This window comes from Phacochoerus africanus, chromosome X, assembly GCF_016906955.1.
Source record: "Phacochoerus africanus isolate WHEZ1 chromosome X, ROS_Pafr_v1, whole genome shotgun sequence".
NCBI classification, from domain to species: Eukaryota; Metazoa; Chordata; class Mammalia; order Artiodactyla; family Suidae; genus Phacochoerus; species Phacochoerus africanus.
Genome location: NC_062560.1, coordinates 45145809 through 45164029, shown reverse-complemented (window position 1 = coordinate 45164029; position 18221 = coordinate 45145809). Strand labels below are relative to the sequence as shown.

The 18221-nt window shown below is 54.9% G+C and overlaps 1 protein-coding gene and 1 long non-coding RNA gene across 3 annotated transcripts in view; one reads left to right on the top strand and one right to left on the bottom strand.

Moving 5' to 3' along the window:
- LOC125118256 (uncharacterized) overlaps positions 1–18221 on the top strand; it is a 33598-nt gene that overhangs the window by 2171 nt on the left and 13206 nt on the right. Inside the window, exons 2-3 of the long non-coding RNA XR_007132804.1 lie at positions 7337–7386; positions 9802–9842. This is a non-coding gene — a long non-coding RNA (uncharacterized LOC125118256). The remainder of the gene's footprint in view (positions 1–7336; positions 7387–9801; positions 9843–18221) is intronic.
- Positions 9341–16948, bottom strand: GATA1 (GATA binding protein 1). Of its 2 annotated transcripts, XM_047764486.1 has the most exons (6): positions 16856–16948; positions 12616–12851; positions 11725–12102; positions 11181–11326; positions 10534–10659; positions 9341–9859 (listed from the first exon to the last, which is right to left on the bottom strand). In XM_047764486.1, the coding sequence occupies exons 2-6, from the start codon at positions 12830–12832 to the stop codon at positions 9488–9490; spliced, it is 1239 nt and encodes a 412-aa protein (XP_047620442.1). In that variant the 5' UTR covers positions 12833–12851; positions 16856–16948; the 3' UTR covers positions 9341–9487. The 2 variants fall into 2 exon arrangements, with proteins under 2 accessions (XP_047620442.1, XP_047620443.1); XM_047764487.1 differs by lacking the exon at positions 16856–16948 and having other exon boundaries at positions 12616–12928.

Here is an 18221-nt window from a genome sequence, read left to right as displayed (position 1 = left end):
TGAAAACAGGATTTCTCTTGTGGTGCAGTGGGCTAAGGATCCTGCATTGTCCCTGCAGTGGCTTGGGTTGTTGCTGTGGTGCAGGTTCAGTTCCTGGCCCGGGAACTTCCACGTGTGAAAACAGGCTGCAGTCTGGCTTTGACCTGAAGGGCTGGAGTGTGCTGATCCTGGCTATAGAGTGTCAGTCTTTGGTTTTATCTGTCTGGGATTCTTTTCTAGGATGAATGCAGAGGTTCTATGTTTCCTGAGTAGAGGTATTCCTATTTTTATGACTTTTTTTCCATTATAGTTGACTTACAGTATTCCTTTTGTGTGAGGTGTGAGGACAGGGATTGATGGATAAGGTCAGGTCATTTCTGGTGTTCTTGTATGGGGTCAAGCAAATGTTCCTGGGCCGAGTGAGGATAGGGATGCCTATAGTTTCTATAGTGTTGTTCCTCTACTGAACCAAGCAAGGGTTCTAGACAGGACAAACCAGTTGCATCTAGGGAGCTCCAGACTAGGAGTTCTCATACAAATTCAGGATGGAGCTCCTTAGACTGAATTATGACAAGTTCCTATGAAGAGATCAGGGAGCCCAGTTCAGAGTCAGCACAGGTGTTTCTGTACCAGTTCAGAGTTGAGTTCGTGTAGACATTAGGATCAGGGTTTTTTTTTTTTTTTTCTTTTTGCCATTTCTTGGGCCACTTCCGTGGCATATGCAGGTTCCCAGGCTAGGGGTCAAGTCGGAGCTGTAGCTACCAGCTTACGCCACAGCCATAGCCACATGGGATCCGAGCTGTGTCTGCGACCTACACCACAGCTCACGGCAATGCCAGATCTTTAACCCACTGAGCAAGGCCAGGGACCAAACCCACAACCTCATGTTCCTAGTTGGATTCGTTAACCACTGAGTCACGACGGGAACTCCTGGATCAGGTGTTCTTGTTGAGATTCAGCCAAGTGGTTTTATGAGTTGGGCTAAATTATGTCAGCTGCTATAAAACCCAGCCTCTCAGAGGCTTCACAGATACATGTTGATTTCCTACTTATACAAAAGCTGTTGGGAATATTTATTATTGGTCATTCATGGACCCAGGCAACTTCCATTTTGCAGCTCTGCATTCCTCTGAGCCCTTGGAGGTCTCACCTGGCAGCTGGTAGATGGGGAAGGAGAGAGAGCGGAGGATTGTGTGAGAGACTTAGGGGCCAGGCCTGGAAGTGTCGTGTATCAGTCCATTGGTGAGCGCTCTGTCCCATGTCCACATATAACTGGAATGGAGGTTGGAAAAGTGTGTGCGCTTAGGAAGAAAAGAAACAGGTGTCTGCTACAGGTTCTATAGACGCCACAGAGCTGTGCTGTCCGGTGTGGTGGCCGCTAGCCACTGAGATCTTGAAATGTGACTGGTCGAATTTGAGATGGGAGCCGTGAACTCCCACACCGGCTTTTTTTTAAGTATGAAAATAATTGGAGTTCCTGTCCTGGCACAGCAGAAACGAATCCGACTAGGAAACTTGACGTTGCAGGTTCGATCCCTAGCCTTGCTCAGTGGGTTAAGGATCCAGCATTGCCGTGAGCTGTTGTGCAGTTTGCAAATGAGGCTCAGATCTGGTGTTGCTGTGGCTGTGGTATAGGTCAGCAGCTACAGCTCCGATTAGATTCCTAGCCTGGGAACCTCCATGTGCCGTGAGCATGGCCCTGAAAAGACAAAAAGAAAAAAGATATACTATTTGCTCTTCAAACACAGGTTTGAATTGAGTGAGTCTGCTTATGTGGAGTTTTTTTTTTTTTCAGTAAATACTACAGTACCGCATGATGTGAGGTTGGTTGAATGCACAAATACGGAGGAACCAGGGATATGGAGGGCTGAGTGTAAAGTTATACATAGTTTTTCTGCTGCATGGGAGTATTGGTGCCCCAACCCCCTTTCACTGTTCAAGAGTCAACTGTAGGGAGTTCCCTGGTGGCCTAGTGGTTAGGGATCTGGTGTTGCCACTATTGTGGCTCAGGTTTAATCCCTCCCTTGGGAACTTCCTCGTGCTATAGGTGCAGCAAGAAAAAAAAAAAAAAAACAACAACAACAACAAAAAGCCCTCAGGAGTTCCCATCATGGTGCAGTGGAAACAAATCCAACTAGTAACCATGAGGTCTCGGGTTCGATCCCTGGCCTCAGTGGATTAAAGATCCGGCATTACCATGAGCTGTGGTGTAGGCCAGCAGCTGTAGCTCTGATTAGACCCCTAGCCTGGGACCCTCCATATGCTGTGGGTGGGGCTCTAAAAAGCAAAAAAAGTCCCCAAAGAGAAGTTCCTGTTGTGGTGCAGTGGAAACCAGCCCGACTAGGAACCATGAGGTTGTGGGTTCAACTCCTGGCCTCGCTCAGGGGGTCAAGGATCTGGCGTTGCCGTGAGCTGTGGTGTAGGTCGCAGAGGTAGCTTGGATCTGGTACTGCTGTGGCTGTGGTGTCGGCCAGCGGCAATAGCTCCAACTTGACCCCTAGCCTGGGAACCTCCATATGCCATGGGTGTGGCCCTAAAAAGCAAAAAAAAAAAAAAAAAAACCCAAAACCCAAAGAAATAACAGCTTCAATAATCGACTGTATATAAATATATTGAGTAAAGTAAAATATATCATTAAAATTAACTTCACCTTTTTCTTTTTTCTCTTCCTAATGCAGCTATATGAAAATTTTAAATCACACGTGACTCAAATTGTATTTCTATTGGACGGCACTGCTATAGAGAATTCTCTTTATAAAGTATCAGGACGGGTTCTGTGTAGCTGTAAGGGTTTCTTTATAGGATCAAGTTAGTGTTTCTTGTCTGAGGTCAGGAGAATGATTCTGTTATCTGGTAAGGCAGGTTTGTAGAAAAATATGAGGGTTGAATCAACTATACTTTAATTAGAAAAAAAGATTTTTTTTTTTGTCTTTTTAGGGTCGTACCCTCGGCATATGGAAGTTCCCAGGCTAGGGGTTGAATCAGAGCTGCAGCTGCTGGCCTTTGCCAGAGCCACAGCAATGCCAGATCTGAGCCACGTCTGCGACCTATGCCACAGCTCACGGCAATGCCAGATCCTTAACCCACTGAGCAAGGCCATGGATTGAACCTGCATCCTCATGGATACTAGTGAGGTTCGTTACCACTGAGCCACAACGGGAACTCCCAGAAAAATTTTTTTGTTAAATAAAAATATGAGGGTTTGAAACATCGTAGAGAGAGAGGGAAGAATGCGAAGGCATTTTTTTTTTCTTGTGCAGATTAAGCTGAGCTCTTCTGGAGTTCCCCCAGGTGCACAACAGGATCGGTAGTGTCTCTGCAGTGCCAAGTTGCAGGTTCGACCCCCCTGCCTGGCACAGTGGGTTAAAAGGATCTCGCATTGCCGCAGCTTTAGTGTAGGTCGCAACTGTGGCTTGAATCTGATCTCTAGCTCTGAAACTCCATGTGCTGCTGGGCGGCCAAAAAAAAAAAAAGATTTAACTGTTCCTTTAGAGGCCAAGAAGGTGGTTTTCTGAAGCTGGTCAGGCCAGAGGGTCACAGCCTACTCAGACCAGGTATTTCTGTCTTTTTGTCTTTTTGCCTTTTCTAGGGCTGCTTCCGCGGCATATGGAGCTTCCCAGGCTAGGGGTCAAATTGGAGCTGTAGCCGCCAGCCTACGCCACAGCCACAGGCACATCAGATCCGAGCTACATCTGTGACCTACACCACAGCTCATGGCAACGCCGGATCCTTAACCCACTGAGCGAGGCCAGGGATCGGACCCGAAACCTCATGGTTCCTGGTCGGATTCGTTAACCACTGAGCCCCGACGGGAACGCCAAGGTTCATTTCTTAGATGTTTCCCAAGTGGCAAAGATTCCCGTTGACTGTGAGAGTGGGGTTTTCTCTATCTGCTCAGGACACAGATTCCTCCCGGGACTCAGAGGGTGGTCCTGTGTGAGGTTAGGACAAAGATCCTGTACCAAGGTAGGAACTGTTACCTTCAGAGATTCAGGTCAGTGTTTCTTCTTCTTCTTCTTCTTCTTCCTCTTCCTCGTCTTCTTCTTCGTCGTCTTCTTCATTGTCATCGTCGTCGTCGCCGCCTCCTCCTCATCCTCCTCCTCCTCGTCCTCCTCCTCCTCGTCCTCCTCGTCCTCCTCCTCGTCCTCCTCCTCCTCCTCGTCCTCCTCCTCGTCCTCCTCGTCCTCCTCCTCCTCCTCATCCTCCTCCTCGTCCTCCTCCTCCTCGTCCTCCTCCTCCTCGTCGTCCTCCTCCTCCTCCTCGTCCTCCTCCTCATCCTCCTCCTCGTCCTCCCCCCCCTCCTCCTCCTCCTTCGCTTTTTAGGACCAAAGCCATGGCATATGGAAGTTCCCAGGCTAGGGGTCGAATCGCAACCGCCAGCCTGTACCACAGCCACAGCAACGCAGGATCCTTAACCCATTGAGTGAGGCCAGTGATTGAACCCGCATCTCCATGGATCCTAGTTAGGTTTGTTACTGCTGAGCCACAATAGGAACTCTGGTCAGTGTTTCTTTTGGTGGGTCCAGACAGGGCTAGAGTGAGGCTTCTGGGACAAGGCCAGGGCAGGGGCTGTCATAGAGATCACTGGGTTTCCCATGCAGGGTTAAGAAAGTATTTCTGGAGGGGAGGGTTAGGAGTTCCTATAAAGGATCAGGTCAGAGATTACGATAAATGAGTGAAGTATTTCTGCTGAGAGTCAGGAAAAGGTTTTCTGCAGAGAGTCTGGTCAGAAGTTCCAGCACAGCTGTAGTCACAGCTTCCTGTACAGGATCAAGGCCATGGAGCTAACATAGGGTGAGGTCAGAGAGCCCTCTACAGTGTCTGGGAAGGGGGTCCTTTGATAGGTGAGGCCATAGGTGCCTGTATAGGATGAGATATGGGCTTAAAGTTGAGGATCTGGGTAGGGGTCCCGGACACAGGGTCAGGAAAGGGTTTTCTGTATAAGATCAAGACTGAGGTTCTGTCAGGAGCTCCCTTCATGGCTCAGCGGTTAATAAACCCTACTAGTATCCATGAGGATGTGGGTTCGATCCCTGGCTTTGCTCAGTGGGTTAGGGATCTGGCATTGCCATGAGCTGTGATGTAGGTCACAGACGCAGCTTGGATCCTGCGTGGCTGTGGCTGTGGCTGTGTCTGTGGTGCAGGGTGGCAGCTGCATCTCTGATTCAACCCCTAGCCTGGGAACCTCCAAATGCTGCAGGTGCAGCCCTAAAAAGGAAAAAAAAAAAGACTGAGGTTCTATTGAGAGTTAGATCAGATTGTGGGTTCCCTCAGGCTCTACAGGGTGGGTCGTGAGATCAGGATTTTTGTCCCGAGTGACGTGACGGGAGTCGGGAGTCATTGTCAGCCAGGGAGGCAACCTCTGCTGAAGAGGCTGAGGACCGGTTTCTATGGAGAGAACCAGGTCTGTGGTTCAGAATTAGATTTTTATGGTGAGTAAAGTATTTTAAGAATGTGCTGCCTGGAGGGCAGGGCCCCTGTACAGTGTGAGGACAGAGGTGTCCCGTCCAAGGTGAAGACAGGATTCCTTTAAAGAGATTGAACCTCGGGAAGAGGGTCAGGACAGGCATTTCTGTGAGGGCTGATTCAGGGGCTTTTTTTTTTTTTTTTTTGTCTTTTTGCCTTTTCTAGGGCCGCACCCGCAGCATATGGAGGTACCCAGATGAGGGGTCTAATCGGAGCTGTAGCTGCCGGCCTGCACCAGAACCACAGCAACTCGGGATCCAAGCCGCGTCTGCAACCTACACCACAGCTCACGGCAACGCCGGATTCTTAACCCGCTGAGCAAGGCCAGGGATCGAACCCACCACCTCATGGTTCCTAGTCAGATTCATTAACCACTGAGCCACGATGGGAACTCCTGCAGGAGCTTTTTTACAGTGTGAGTTCAGAGATTCCCACCAGGAGTAAGGCGAGTCAGGCAGGGGTTCCTTCTGTGCAAGGTGACGGCTGGTGTTCCTGTCCGGGGGCAGGATGGGTTTCCTGCTGATACTTAGAGATTTTCCTCAGGGTTTCAGAACTAAGTTCCTGGCGTTCCTGTTGTGGCTCAGCTGGTTAAGAACCTGACATAGTGCCCATGAGGATGTAGGTTCCATCCCTGGCCTTGCTTAGTGGCTTAAGGATCCATCATTGCTGTAAGCTGTGGTGTAGGTGACAGATGCCGCTTGGATCCATCGCTGCTGTGGCTGTGGTGTAGGCAGGCAGCTGTAGCTCCGATTTGACCCCTAGCCTGGGAACCTCCATGTGCCACAGTGCAGCCCTAAGAAGACAGAAAAAAAAAGAAAAAAAAATTCCCCTCTGAGAGTCTGTGTGGAAATATGCCAGTCCTCACACCTTATAAGAACAGCTGCCCTAGCCTGCTATAGGAACCTCGTCCTTTTCTCTTTTTTTCTCTTTTTTAGGGCTGCGCCGTGGCATATGGAGCTTCCCAGGCTAGGGGTTGAATCGGAGCTACAGCTGCTGGCCGACACCACAGCCACAGCAATGAAGGATCCGAGCCATGTCTGCAACCTACACCACAGCTCACGGCAATCACAGCTCATGGGATCCTTAATCCACTGAGAGAGGCCAGGGATTGAACCTGTGTCCTCATGGTTGCCAGTCAGATTCGTTTCCGCTCTGCCATGATGTGAACTCCTCAGAAGAGTTTCTGTTCAAGACAAAGCCAGGGGCTCCTCCAGGGCGAGAGAGCTGGGGTTCTGTGGGGCATCCAAGCTTGAGGGTTTTACGGGCCTGTGGACTACTATGAGTCTCCAGTGGGCTAGTGTGGCGATTTGCTGAAGGGGTGCTGTTCTGTTGCGGACGGCTGCTCACCCACACTAGGTTCAGGATGGGCAGGCCCACAGTCCCCATCTCTCGGGCTCCAAGGGAGAAGCTGTGAAGAGAAGCAGCCCATTTAAGTGTGAGCAAGACTCACGTTGGTGGTGGAGATGGGGAGGGTGTCACCCATCTAAAGTCCACTCCTTAAACTCAGTGTGGTCAGGGCACGTGCTGAGCCTTGGTTTTTCATTAGTAAAATGACCATGGAGTTCCCATCGTGGTTCAGCTGTAACAAACCTGACTAGTATCCATGAGGATGTAGGTTTGATCCCTGGCCCTCCCCAGTGGGTTAAGGACCTGGTGTTGCCATGAGTTGTGGTGTAGATCGCAGACATAGGTCGGATCCCGCATTGTCGATCCCTCGTTGTGGATCCCGCGTTGCTGTGACTGTGGTGTAGGCTGGCAGCTGCAGCTTCCCATCTAACCCCTAGCCTGAGAACTTCCATATGCCGTGGGTATGGCCCTAAAAAGACGAAAAATAAAATAAGATGATCATCATGAGCATACTTTCCTCAGTCTTTTTTTTTTTTCTTTCAAGGCATTGATGAACTAAAGTGACTGAAGCCTCTCAGCCATTGCCAACCCACAGTAAGTACTCAGTTAAGGATGCTGCTTGCTATTGGGAACCTGTGGGAGGGCGGGGGTGGAGCCTAAGCCACAGAGCCTGGCTAGCCCTGTGCCACCAGCTGCGGTCTCGGTTGAGCCACTTAAGCCATCTGGCTTAGGATGTCACCTGCTCCTGTGTAAGGGTTGTTAAAATGGAAGTACAGGAGTTCCCGTCATGGCTCAGTGGTTAACAAATCCGACTAGGAACTATGAGGATGCAGGTTCGATCCCTGGCCTCGCTCAGTGGGTTAAGGATCCCACATTGCCATGAGCTGTGGTGTAGGTTGCAGACACGGCTCGGATCCTGTGTGGCTGTGGCTGTGGTGTAGGCCGGCGGCTACAGCTCTGATGAGACCCCTAGCCTGGGAATCTCCATATGCCGTGGGGTGCGGCCCTAGAAAAGACAAAAAAGACCAAGAAAAAGAAATGGAAGTGCAGATTCCGCTCTATGGGGGTGGGGGAGCCATTCCCCCAGGTGAGTAGGTGTGTCTTTGCCCTAGAAAAGACAAAAAAGACCAAGAAAAAGAAATGGAAGTGCAGATTCCGCTCTGTGGGGGTGGGGGAGCCATTCCCCCAGGTGAGTAGGTGTGTTGGAGAGGGAGATGGCACTGTGGGGAGCTCCCTCACCTTCAGGGTCTAAATATCAACCCCAGAGCCTATTTTGTCCTCCTAATCTCCCCCTCTCCTTCTCTGCCATTTCCCACAGGGCTGCAGGCCGAGCTGGGTGGAGAGAGATAAGAGATGAGTGGCAGGAAGGCCCGGGGACAGCCTCATGGTCCCAGGCTGGCCTTCTGACCTTCTTGCCAGCTACCATTCCCACCCCGCCCTTTCTTCCCTTTCCTGTCCTCAACATATGTCTGTTTGTTGTCCCTTGGAAGAGGCTCCCTAGCTCACACCGGCTGAAACTATACGTGTTGATAGTTCTTTGTTTGGTTTTTTTGTCTTTTTAGGGCCGCACCTTCAGCATATGGATGTTCCCAGGCTAGGGGTCCAATCGGAGCTACAGCTGCCAGCCTACACCACAGCCACAGCCATGCAGGATCCCAGCTGCATCTGAGATCTACACCACAGCTCACGGCAATGCCAGATCCTTAACCCACTGCTCAGGGCCGGGGATCGAACCCGTGTCCTCAGGGATGCTAGTCGAAGCCACGGCAGGAACTCCTCGTGCTGATACTTCTATAAAGAAGTGTACACAGGACTGCCCCTGTTGTCAGCCACTTAGAGGCACTGCGACATGGCACACACCACATGGTATGCTCGATCTCTCTCTCTCTCTCTCTCTCTCTCTCTCTCTCTCTCTCTCTCTCTCTCTCTCTCTCTCTCTCACACACACACACACACACACACACACACACACACACACACACACACAGAGACTTGCACTGAAATACCACCGTTACTAGACCCACGAAGACATCCTGCCACACAGACCCTCGTGGTCACCCTGTTCTGCCTCAGCCATGGCCATACACAGCTCCTGTTCATCCTTCCAAAATGCGTGTCCGTCAGCTTCTGTGCCCGGTGCCTCTGCTGTCACGCCATCTCAAAGATTGCCCCGAGGGGTGCACAAGCACAGGACACCACCCCCGCACGTTTCCGCAGCGCCCGCAGTTTGGCTGTGTGCTTCCTCATCCTCCCGCACAGTCGCCTGGGCCCGGCCTCCCACAGGCCCCTGGAGTCCATGTGCACCACCTCCTAGAGCCCCGTCCCCACTGCCTGTCACACACTGGCTGTCCCCGTGACAGGTGCACGTGCGTGCTGTCTCATCCAAGCTGGGCGCTGTCACGCTCCGCTTCGTGCAGCACCACACATGCCATCTCACACAGTCCCACATGGCGGCCACACGCTGTCATCAAAGAACCAAAGACGCTGATAATGCAGCCCCACCCCCATCCCCCTCTTTATTCGGTCCCATACAGACTCACAGCTCTGATTTCAGGACTCCGGTGGTTTTATTTTACAAAAGCTTTGAAGGTCCAGGCCAGGGGTTGTCTGGGGCCCAGAGGGTTGGGTTGGACAGACTTGCCGGCTACAAGAGGAGAGGGGTGCCACCCCTGCTCCGAGGCCATGCTCTGTGCCCTCACGAGCTGAGCGGGGCCACCACAGTGGTGGTGGTGGTGGGAGGCACCGGGCCTGTGGTGAAGGAGCCTGTGGGTGAGCCCAGCAGGGGTCCCGGGAAAGGCATGAGGTGGCTAACTGGCCCTGACAGCACCACGGGGCCCAGGCCTTGGTAGAGGTGGGCAGTACCAGGGGGGCCCAGTGTTAAGCCTGAGGCCGCCTCCCCGCAATTGCCGCTACTGCTGCCCCCAGCCACCACCATGAAGCCGCCAGCTGGTCCTTCAGCTGCTCCTGTACCTCCCAGGCTTGACCCCCTTTTCTTTTTCCCTTTTCCAGATGCTTTGCGGTTTCGGGTCTGGATGCCATCCTTGCGCATGGTCAGTGGTCGGTTCACCTGCCAGGAGGGAGGGCCATGGGTATTCTGCAGTTCCACATCTTGTCTCCCTCTGTGTCTCCTCCAGCTTGCCCTCTCCCCCCAACTTTTTTTTTTTTTTGTCTGTTTAGGGCCACACCTGCGGCATATGGAGGTTCCCAGGCCAGGGGTCTTATTGGAGCTGTAGCCACTGGCCTACGCCAGAGCCACAGCAACGCGGGATCTGAGCCATGTCTGCAACCTACACCACTGCTCACGGCAACGCCGGATTCTTCACCCACTGAGCGAGGTCAGGGATCCAACCTGTGTCCTCATGGATGCTAGTCAGATTCGTTTCCACTGCGCACAATGAGAACTCCCTCCACCCCACTTCTTAAGAATAGAGAATCGCCTCAAGGACTGGGGAGTACGCCCCTGGCCTGGCACAAGGGGTGTCCTCAAGAACCCTGAGGTTGGAGGCTCTGAGCTTGGCAAAGTCTCTCAGGCTGATGGGAACTGCCTCAGGTCCTCGGATGGGGGCGTGGAAGTTAGCTGATGGCCCGGGGAGGAGGAAGGGGAGGGAGGAGAGAGCAGGAGGGAGGAAGGAGAGGAAGGAGTAGAGGACCGAGAGGTAGGGAAGGTGGCCCCGGGGGGGCTAGAGGAGAAGGAAGGGGAGTGGGAGGAGAGCAGGGAGGCTTTGAGGGGCCCATCGGCACCTGGTGGAGCTTGTAGTAGAGGCCACAGGCGTTGCATACAGGGTCCCCACTGGCGTTTCTCCGCCACAGCGTGGTTGTGGTTGTCTGGCAGTTGGTGCACTGGGTACCTGCCCGTTTGCTGACAATCTGGGGGCGAGAGAAAGTGAGGATCCGCGCCCAGGGGGCAGGGTGGGGGACCCAAGAGGCAAGAGTCGGGTCGAAGGCCGAGTTTCCGGCAGGGTGAGGGCTGGGGGTTCCGTGGGGGGTGAGGACAGGGCTTCTTGGCTGGGATAGGGGTTGGGGGTTTTATGTGGGGGACTACATCAGGCGTCCCCAACTTTGGCCATCCATCGGAATCACTTTTGGACTTAGGAGTGGTCCTGAGGCCCAGGCGGCATCCCAGACCAAGGAAACTAACACATCTGGGAGAGGCCTCAGGCCCTAGGGGCTCCACAGTGCCCTAGGGTGATCCCAGTGTGAAGCCATGGATGAAACTGGTGCCGGGAGAGGCTGGGGTTCCTGCTTGCGGCCTATGAGGGTAGGCGGTCCCATACAAAACTGGCTTCCTGTGTGGATGGGGAAGGGGTGGGGGATGCGGGTTCTTGTAGAGGAGGACCAGGATCCCTGCACAGGGTCAGAATGGCAGGTGGCACAGGCCGAGGTCTTACCAGGCGCTTCTTGGGCCGGATGAGGGGCCTGTTTTGCCCATTCATCTTGTGATAGAGGCCACAGGCGTTGCACAGGTAGTGGCCTGTCCTGTCTCGCCGCCACAGTGGAGTGGCCGTTGCTCCGCAATTCACACACTCTCTGGCCTCTGATGGGGTGGACAGAGGGGGAGAAAGAGCCAGGCTCAGCCCAACTTTGTCTCGGACCCCCCACCCCACCCCAGCCACCCCCTCCCACACCTCAACCTCCCAATCCCTTTTTTTGGTGTGTGTCTTTTGTCTTTTAGGGCCGCACCCATGGCATATGGAGGTTCCCAGGCTAGGGGGCGAATCGGAGCTGTAGCAGCCGGCCTACACCACAGCCACGGCAACGCCAGATCCAAGCCATGTCTTTGACCTACACCACAGCTCACGGCAACACCGGATCCTTCACCCACTGAGCGAGGCCAGGGATTGAACCCACATCCTCGTGGATACTAGTCGGGTTCGTTAACCACTGAGCCACGACGACGGGAACTCCCTCCCAGTCTCTTTTTGAGAATCTCACCACAGGGAGTTAGAGGCAGAGTTCCACGAAGCTTGGGGGAGGAATAAGCTGCTGGATTGAGGGGGCTCCCAGTGGGAGAAAAGAAGGTACTGGAAAAGTCAGGGCCCCCGTAGGCACTGCTGGGGACAGGGATTGATGAAGTCAGTGCAGGCCCCAGGGTCAAGAGGTCTGGACTCAGCCGCTCTGTCTTTAAGGTCTCCAGGAAGCTGCTGCCGCCTTTCCCATCCAGATCTTCTGGGGCCTGGGGAGGGGAGTCCTCTCGGGTGGGGCACACCGTTGAGGCAGGATAGAGCCCAGGCTTGCCATAGGCCCAGCCAGCATATGGTGAGCCCCCTGGGATCCCCTCCATGCAGTTGAGCAGTGGGTACACCTGAAAGACTATTGGGTGGGGTGTGGGAAAGAAGGAGGCAAGAAGAGGAGCAGTCAGTCTGAAGTCATCCTGCTTTCCGGGTCTAATGATACCCAAGAGCCCCAACATGGTGGCCATGTTCCCAGCGTTTCTAGAGGTGACCAGAACAGGTGCTGGCCCCTGGGTAACACCTGGGTCCTGCGCCCTACTGGTTACTCTGGCAAGAGCCCTAACCTCTAGCCATCTCCAAGTGGGTTTCGAGGATGACTTGTTGGGACTTGGGGTCCCATGGATGAGTCGTCAACTCGGGCCACCACCGACTTCCAGCACTGCTTCCCGATATGGCTGCCTCACTCAGGACAGCAGGTCGGGTGGCATTCCCAGGTCGGGACCTAACCAGGGGCAGTGGTCACCACAGCCACGTGAAGGCTTCCAGCCATTTTCAGAATGACCTTGTTGTGGGCTTCTTGCCCGGCTAAGGGTCTCTGTGGTAACCCCGAGAGAACGGAGCCAGTGCCAAGACAGCCACCCAAAGAAGTTACCTGGGGAATGTCTGTAGGCCTCAGCATCCCTGTAGTAAGCCAGTGCGGCAGCTGCAGCTGTGGCGGTGCCGGGGGCCGTGGAGACTGCTGTATCCAAGCCCTCGGGCCCGGAGGGGAAGAAGACCCCCGACTCTGGTGGCGAGGACACCAAGGCAGGGTCCATAAACTGGGGCAGGGGCTCGGAGGTCCCCAGGGCCCCGAGGCCAGGGAACTCCATGGGGCCTCCGGGGTTTGACCTACGAGGACAGGAGGGGTCCTCAGGCACAGAAGCCCTCCTCTCTTTGCTCTCTCCTCTCTGTCTTCCCTCTCTTCTCCCTCCTCCCACCACTCCTTCCCCTCCGTCCTCTTAGCCCCCCTTCCCACCTCCCCTGTCATCATCCCCTCCTTTTGCCTCCTCCTCTTCCTCGATCCCTTCCCTGTCTGCCTTATCTTCCACTCCATCCTCTCGCTCCCCATCCTGCTGCTTCCGCATCTGTCCTCCCCGAGCCTCTTCCTCCTCTTCCCTTTCTTCTCCTTGGCCTCCTCCCTCCCCTCATCTCTTCTTCCTCCCTCCTCTCAGCTGCCCTTCCTGCTCCTCCTCTTCCCCCTGCTTCCTTCTCCTTCCACTCCTCCCGGGGTCTCTGTCTTCTGCTCTTCCTCTCCCGTCCTCCTTTGCTCTCTGGCCCCCCCATCTCTTCCTCCCCCCCTCCCCCTTCTGCATTTCATCCATCCCTCTTTCCTCCTCTCCCTTTCCCACCCCCTCCTGTCCCTGCCCTCCCTTCCCCTCTTTCGTCTTCATCCTTCTCCTTTCCCTCCCTCTCTGCTCATCTCTTTGCCCCTCTCCTCATTTTCTCCTCCTCCTCCTCCCACTTCCTCTTCTCTCTCTGCCCACACCCCTCCCTCCCTCCCTCCCCTCTCCCTCTAGAAGAGTCTAGGTGGGGTGGGCTGGGGTGCAGAACCAGAGTCTCTTGAGCTCCTTGGTCACCCCCGGAGCTTGGGGGTCACCCTCCTGTGCGCCCCAACTTCATCCCTATCTGTTGCATCTTGCCTTCTGACTTTCTCAGAAACCCCATGGTTTCCGGCTTGACTCTGCCCTCCCCCACCTCCGTTGGGTCTGCAGGCAGAGGGCCCCCTCAGTTCCTCCCTGATCCATGGGGGGGGGGCCAGTACCCCCCACTGCTTATCTCTGCCATCCCCGCCCAACTTTTGAAATCACCCCAAGGCCACTGGCTTCCTCTGCGAAGGGGGACAGGTGGGAGGTGTCCCCTGGGGAGGTCTGCCATGGTTCTGTTCGCAAGTTCCTTCACTCCCCACCACCCTTGGGCCTCAGTGTCCCCATCTACCAGCGAGGAGGTGGTGACAGGGGTCGAGCTAAGCCTTATGAGATGGCAGCTTGGTCTCTCTGCCCCTTTGCCTCTGTCCTTCCCCGTGTGAATGTCTGTCACTGTGTGTCTCTCTTTCCATGACACGGTTTCATCTCAATTCTTGCTCTCTGTGTTGCCCTCCCATTTTTCTGTGCCACCATGATACATCTTGCTCTCTCTCTCTGCTTTTTATACGTCTCATGTTTTCCCTCTCCCTTTCTCTGTCCTCCCCTGTCTCTGTCTGATTGTCTCTCTCCATCTTTCTCTCTCTCTCTTTTGAATGGCTGCACTGGTGGCACAGGGAAGTTCCTGAGCCAGGCATTGAATCCCAGCAGCTGCGGCAGTGCCGGATCATTTAACACCCTGCGCCAGCCGGGGATTGAACCGCGCCTCTGCCGCGACCTGAGCTGCTGCAGTCAGATTCTTAACCCGCCGTGCCACCCGCGGGAATTCCATCTTTATCTCTCTTTTTATCTCTTTATTTCTCTATCTCTTTGCTCCCTCGGTGTCTTTTTCTGTCTGTCTCTCTCTCCCTCTCCACCCATCTCTCTGACCGGCTGTGCATCTTCCCCACTTGGTCTCTTTCTGCTTGTCTCTTTTTCTCTCTCTCTGGGCCCTCTAGCCTTGTTTCCATGTCTGACTCTTCCCATACCCCTGACCATACCCCTCCCGCACCCAGCCCTGGATGGGGGGCCCAGAAGTGCACCCCTGGCCCTGCCTAGCCCTGTGAACCTGAAGGCCTCCCTCTCCCTCTCTGTAGGGCCAGGCCACATGACCCATTGTGTAGACTGGCTGAGAGTCAGCACCAGGGGTGGGGTGGGGGGCGGTTGTGCTGGGAAAGAGAGGGGCCTGTCAGTGTGCCTAACCCAGACCTCCTGTAGGCCCCAGGGCCCTGCTTTCTCTCCCTGGGGAGCGTGTCTTGCCTCCACATCTCAGACTCCATCTCTTTCCTCTCTGTCTTGCCATGATTCTTCCCATCTGTGAGTGTCTCTATCTGTGAGTATCACTCCGTGTTCCTGTCTCACTCTCCTGTTCTGTTCCTCGGTCTTCCCCTCTTTCCTGCTGTATCTCTGTCTCTCTCTCTCTCTCTCTCTCTTTTAATGGCCGCACCCATGGCATATGGAAGTTCCTGGGCCAGGGATCCCATCTAAGCCACAGCTGTGCCCACCGCAACGGCAATGCCAGATCCTTAACCCACTGTGCCACAGCAGGAACTCGTCTCTCCCTCTTTCTTTGAGTCTCCATTTCTCCTTTCTCTTGGTGTCCGTTGTTGGCTTCCTTCTCTGTTTCTTTCTCTCCATCTCCCCCTTTTCTCTGTCGCTGTTTTGTCTCTTGCTCTTTTTGTCTCTCCCACCACTGTTCCTTTATCCCCTCATCCTCACCTCACCATCCCCCAGTCTCGCTCCAGCCCCACTGCCCCCCATGCCTGCACCTTGCACCTTGGCGGGTCCAGGACTGCCCACCCCTCCCATGGCAGGGGCCCAACCCCCCCCACCCCCAGTTATCACTCTCCGGACAGAGATAAAGTTTATCTCGAGGCTGGGGGATATGAAAGCTCCTTATCAGCTGCCCCACTACAGTAAGTGCTGCCCCAACGGGCAGCAGGCAGCAGGCCGGCACCCTCAACTCTCCCTCGGCCCAGCCCCTCACCCCAGGTAACATCCCCAACCCAGCCCTCAGGGGAGGGTCCCTCGGGGCCGAAGGGCACAGAGATGGGATCTGGGGCAGATGAGTCTTGGGAGAGGTCAAGGGTCAGCTATGGAGTTGAGGAGTCAGACGTTTGGGAAGATAGCTATGGAGTTTGGGGGAAGCAGATACAGTTTCGAGGAGCAGAGACAACCTTGCAAGGTCACATTTGGGGGTCAGAAATAGATTGGGAAAGCAGACACAAGATTGGGGATCAGAGGCGAAATTTGAGAGAAAGTTGAGAAGTTGGAGATGTAGTTTGGGAGTCAGGTGTGGATGCTGGGAGTCGCGAAGAAGTCGAAGGGCCCAAGGGTTTTGTTAGAGCAGAGATGGAGTTACAGGCAGAAATGTGTCTGATGACTACAGATGGCTTATGAGAGCTCGGGAAGAGTTTGAGAACTGAGCTAGAATTGGAGTGGTGAAGGATTTGGGGCCAGAGAGGATAGCGGGGTGGCGGGGGGGGGGGCGCAGAGAAATATGTGGGGGCTGAGATGGGGTTTAGGGAAGGCAGACAGCATTCAACATCTGTGTGGCAGAACGGATACTGGGGATAGACTTGGTCTTTGGGGTGACAAAGTCATGTCAGTGCCTAGGCAAGGGGCCGGGGGCGAGAAATGGTTTTAGGGGATCAGAGGGAAGGGAACGAATATGGGGTTTGAGAGGCAGAGATGGGGATAAGAGCATGGAGCTAGGGCTTGTCAGGCCAGAGACAGGTTTGGGGAGTCAGAGACAGAATTCGGGACAGAGACCAGGAGGTCGTGGAGTAGACGAGGGCTTGGGGAGCAGAAATAGGTGTGTGTGGTGGGGGGGGGCAAAAATGAGCTTTGGGAGAGAATTCAGAGACAAGTTTGGGTGAGCAAAAGTCAGATTTGGGGCAGAGGCAGGATTTGGTGGGCCGAAGGCATGTTTCGGGGGGCAGAGGTGGGGTATGGCGAGCAGAGTTAAGGGATCGGGGGCATAGATGTCTCGGAAGGAGGAGATGGGTGTCAGGGCAGAGAGAGGTGGGGTTTAGGGGGTAGATTTGAGTAGAGATGGGGATTGGAAAGACAGAGGTGGTCTGGAGGAGCTGTCAAAGGATTCGGGGTGGTAGACACTTTGGGGACCAGTGGTGGGTTGGGGAGCCTAGAGCAGGCTGGAGGAGTAGCCTTCAAGTAAGGGGCAGCGGGCTTGGGGTTTGCCTTGCTGGGGGCTCTTGAGGGGCTGAGACTGACCTGGGCTGGTTGGTGCGGAGGGTTCAGCTGCTTTGGGGATGTGGCGAGCTCAGTGTGATCCCAGGGGGTGTCCTGGCTGGCCTTAGCCTTTGAGGCTCCCTTCCTCCTTCCCTCCCTCCCTCCCTCCCCTCTCCCTCCTCCCTCCTCACCAGGGAGTGGCTAGTGCCCCAGTGGGTGGGGCGGGCCAGGGGAGGGGGCGGGCCCCCTGCTGGTGGGGCACCTCTTTGGCAGTGGGGGGCTGTCGTCCACCCCACCTGCCCACCCTGGGGATTCTTGGAGACCCTGTTTGCCTTGGGTTTCCACGGATTTCGATGTCCAGCCAAATGAAATGGGCCGAAGCCAAGATAAAATGAAAAACAGCAGATAGGGTTTCATGACTTTCAGGGAGTCTTTGTAAAGCCCTTGCTGTGCGCTTAGCCAGGTTTGGGCTGGGCCCTTCTGTCTGAGTCTTCCTGACCAAAGGGAGAGGAGGGATGTGACTGTACCCATTTTGCAGGTGACAAGAACGAGGCGCAAAGAGATTGGGTGGGAATTGGAATCCAGATGTCCGTGGGACATCTTCAGGACCCAGGCCCACCCTGGAGGCCAGGCCTAGACGGGCGGGAGGCAGGGGCACCATCGCTCAGCACCCCACTGGGGCTTACGCCAGCTCCGGCCTGCCCTGGGGCAGGAGATAAGTCTTATCAGATGGAGGCCACAGTGGCTGTTGGCTCCGCGGTAACAGGCTGTCTTGGGATGGGGGCGGGGCTTGAGGGGGGGCACCCAGGGACAGCGGCCTCAACTTCTTGCCCGCCATGCGGCTTTGGAGGCGGGAAACAGGTGGGACTTGGGGTTGGTTCCTCTGCGGGTCCTTTGAGGAGTGGGATAGGGTGGGGGAAGGGAAGGAGAATGGAAGGCATAGAGGAGGGAGAGAGACCAAGAGATGGGACCAGGGAGCCGCAGATAAACAGAGAGAAAGAGACACAGAGCTGGAAGGAGGCAGAGAGAGGGCACAGAAAGGAAGGCGAGACAGCGGCGGGGGAGGAGGGGGGAGACCCACAGAGGGAGCCGGAGACGGTCAAGGACAGAGAGAAAGAGAGGCAAAGAGAGCGCAGGAGACAGGTGGAAATGGGCCGGAGGTGAAAGAGAAAGCCTGAAAGTGACAGAGGTCAAGGATGCAGGTGGAGAAGCTGAGAAGGGAGATGCAGATGATGGGGACAGGGGGAGAGAGCCAGACATGCAGAGACAGCATCTGAGAGGAAGTCCATGAGACCCAAGGTGGCAACCTGGGGTGCGTCCTGGGCAGGTGGTGCTGGGGTGAGTGGGACAGGAGGGGGTGTGGATTCATGTGGACCCAGGTGGCCCGTGACTCTGCCCTCACCCTGCT

Bases quoted from the DNA above. Each gene is read 5' to 3' on its own strand.
- GATA1 (XM_047764486.1), bottom strand. From the start codon at position 12,832: ATGGAGTTCCCTGGCCTCGGGGCCCTGGGGACCTCCGAGCCCCTGCCC. The intron at 12,103-12,615 runs GTAACTTCTTTG...CCCACCCAATAG, and splicing joins GGCCTACAGACATTCCCCAG to TCTTTCAGGTGTACCCACTG. The intron at 11,327-11,724 runs GTGAGATTCTCA...CCACCCCATCAG, and splicing joins TCTGCCTCTAACTCCCTGTG to AGGCCAGAGAGTGTGTGAAT.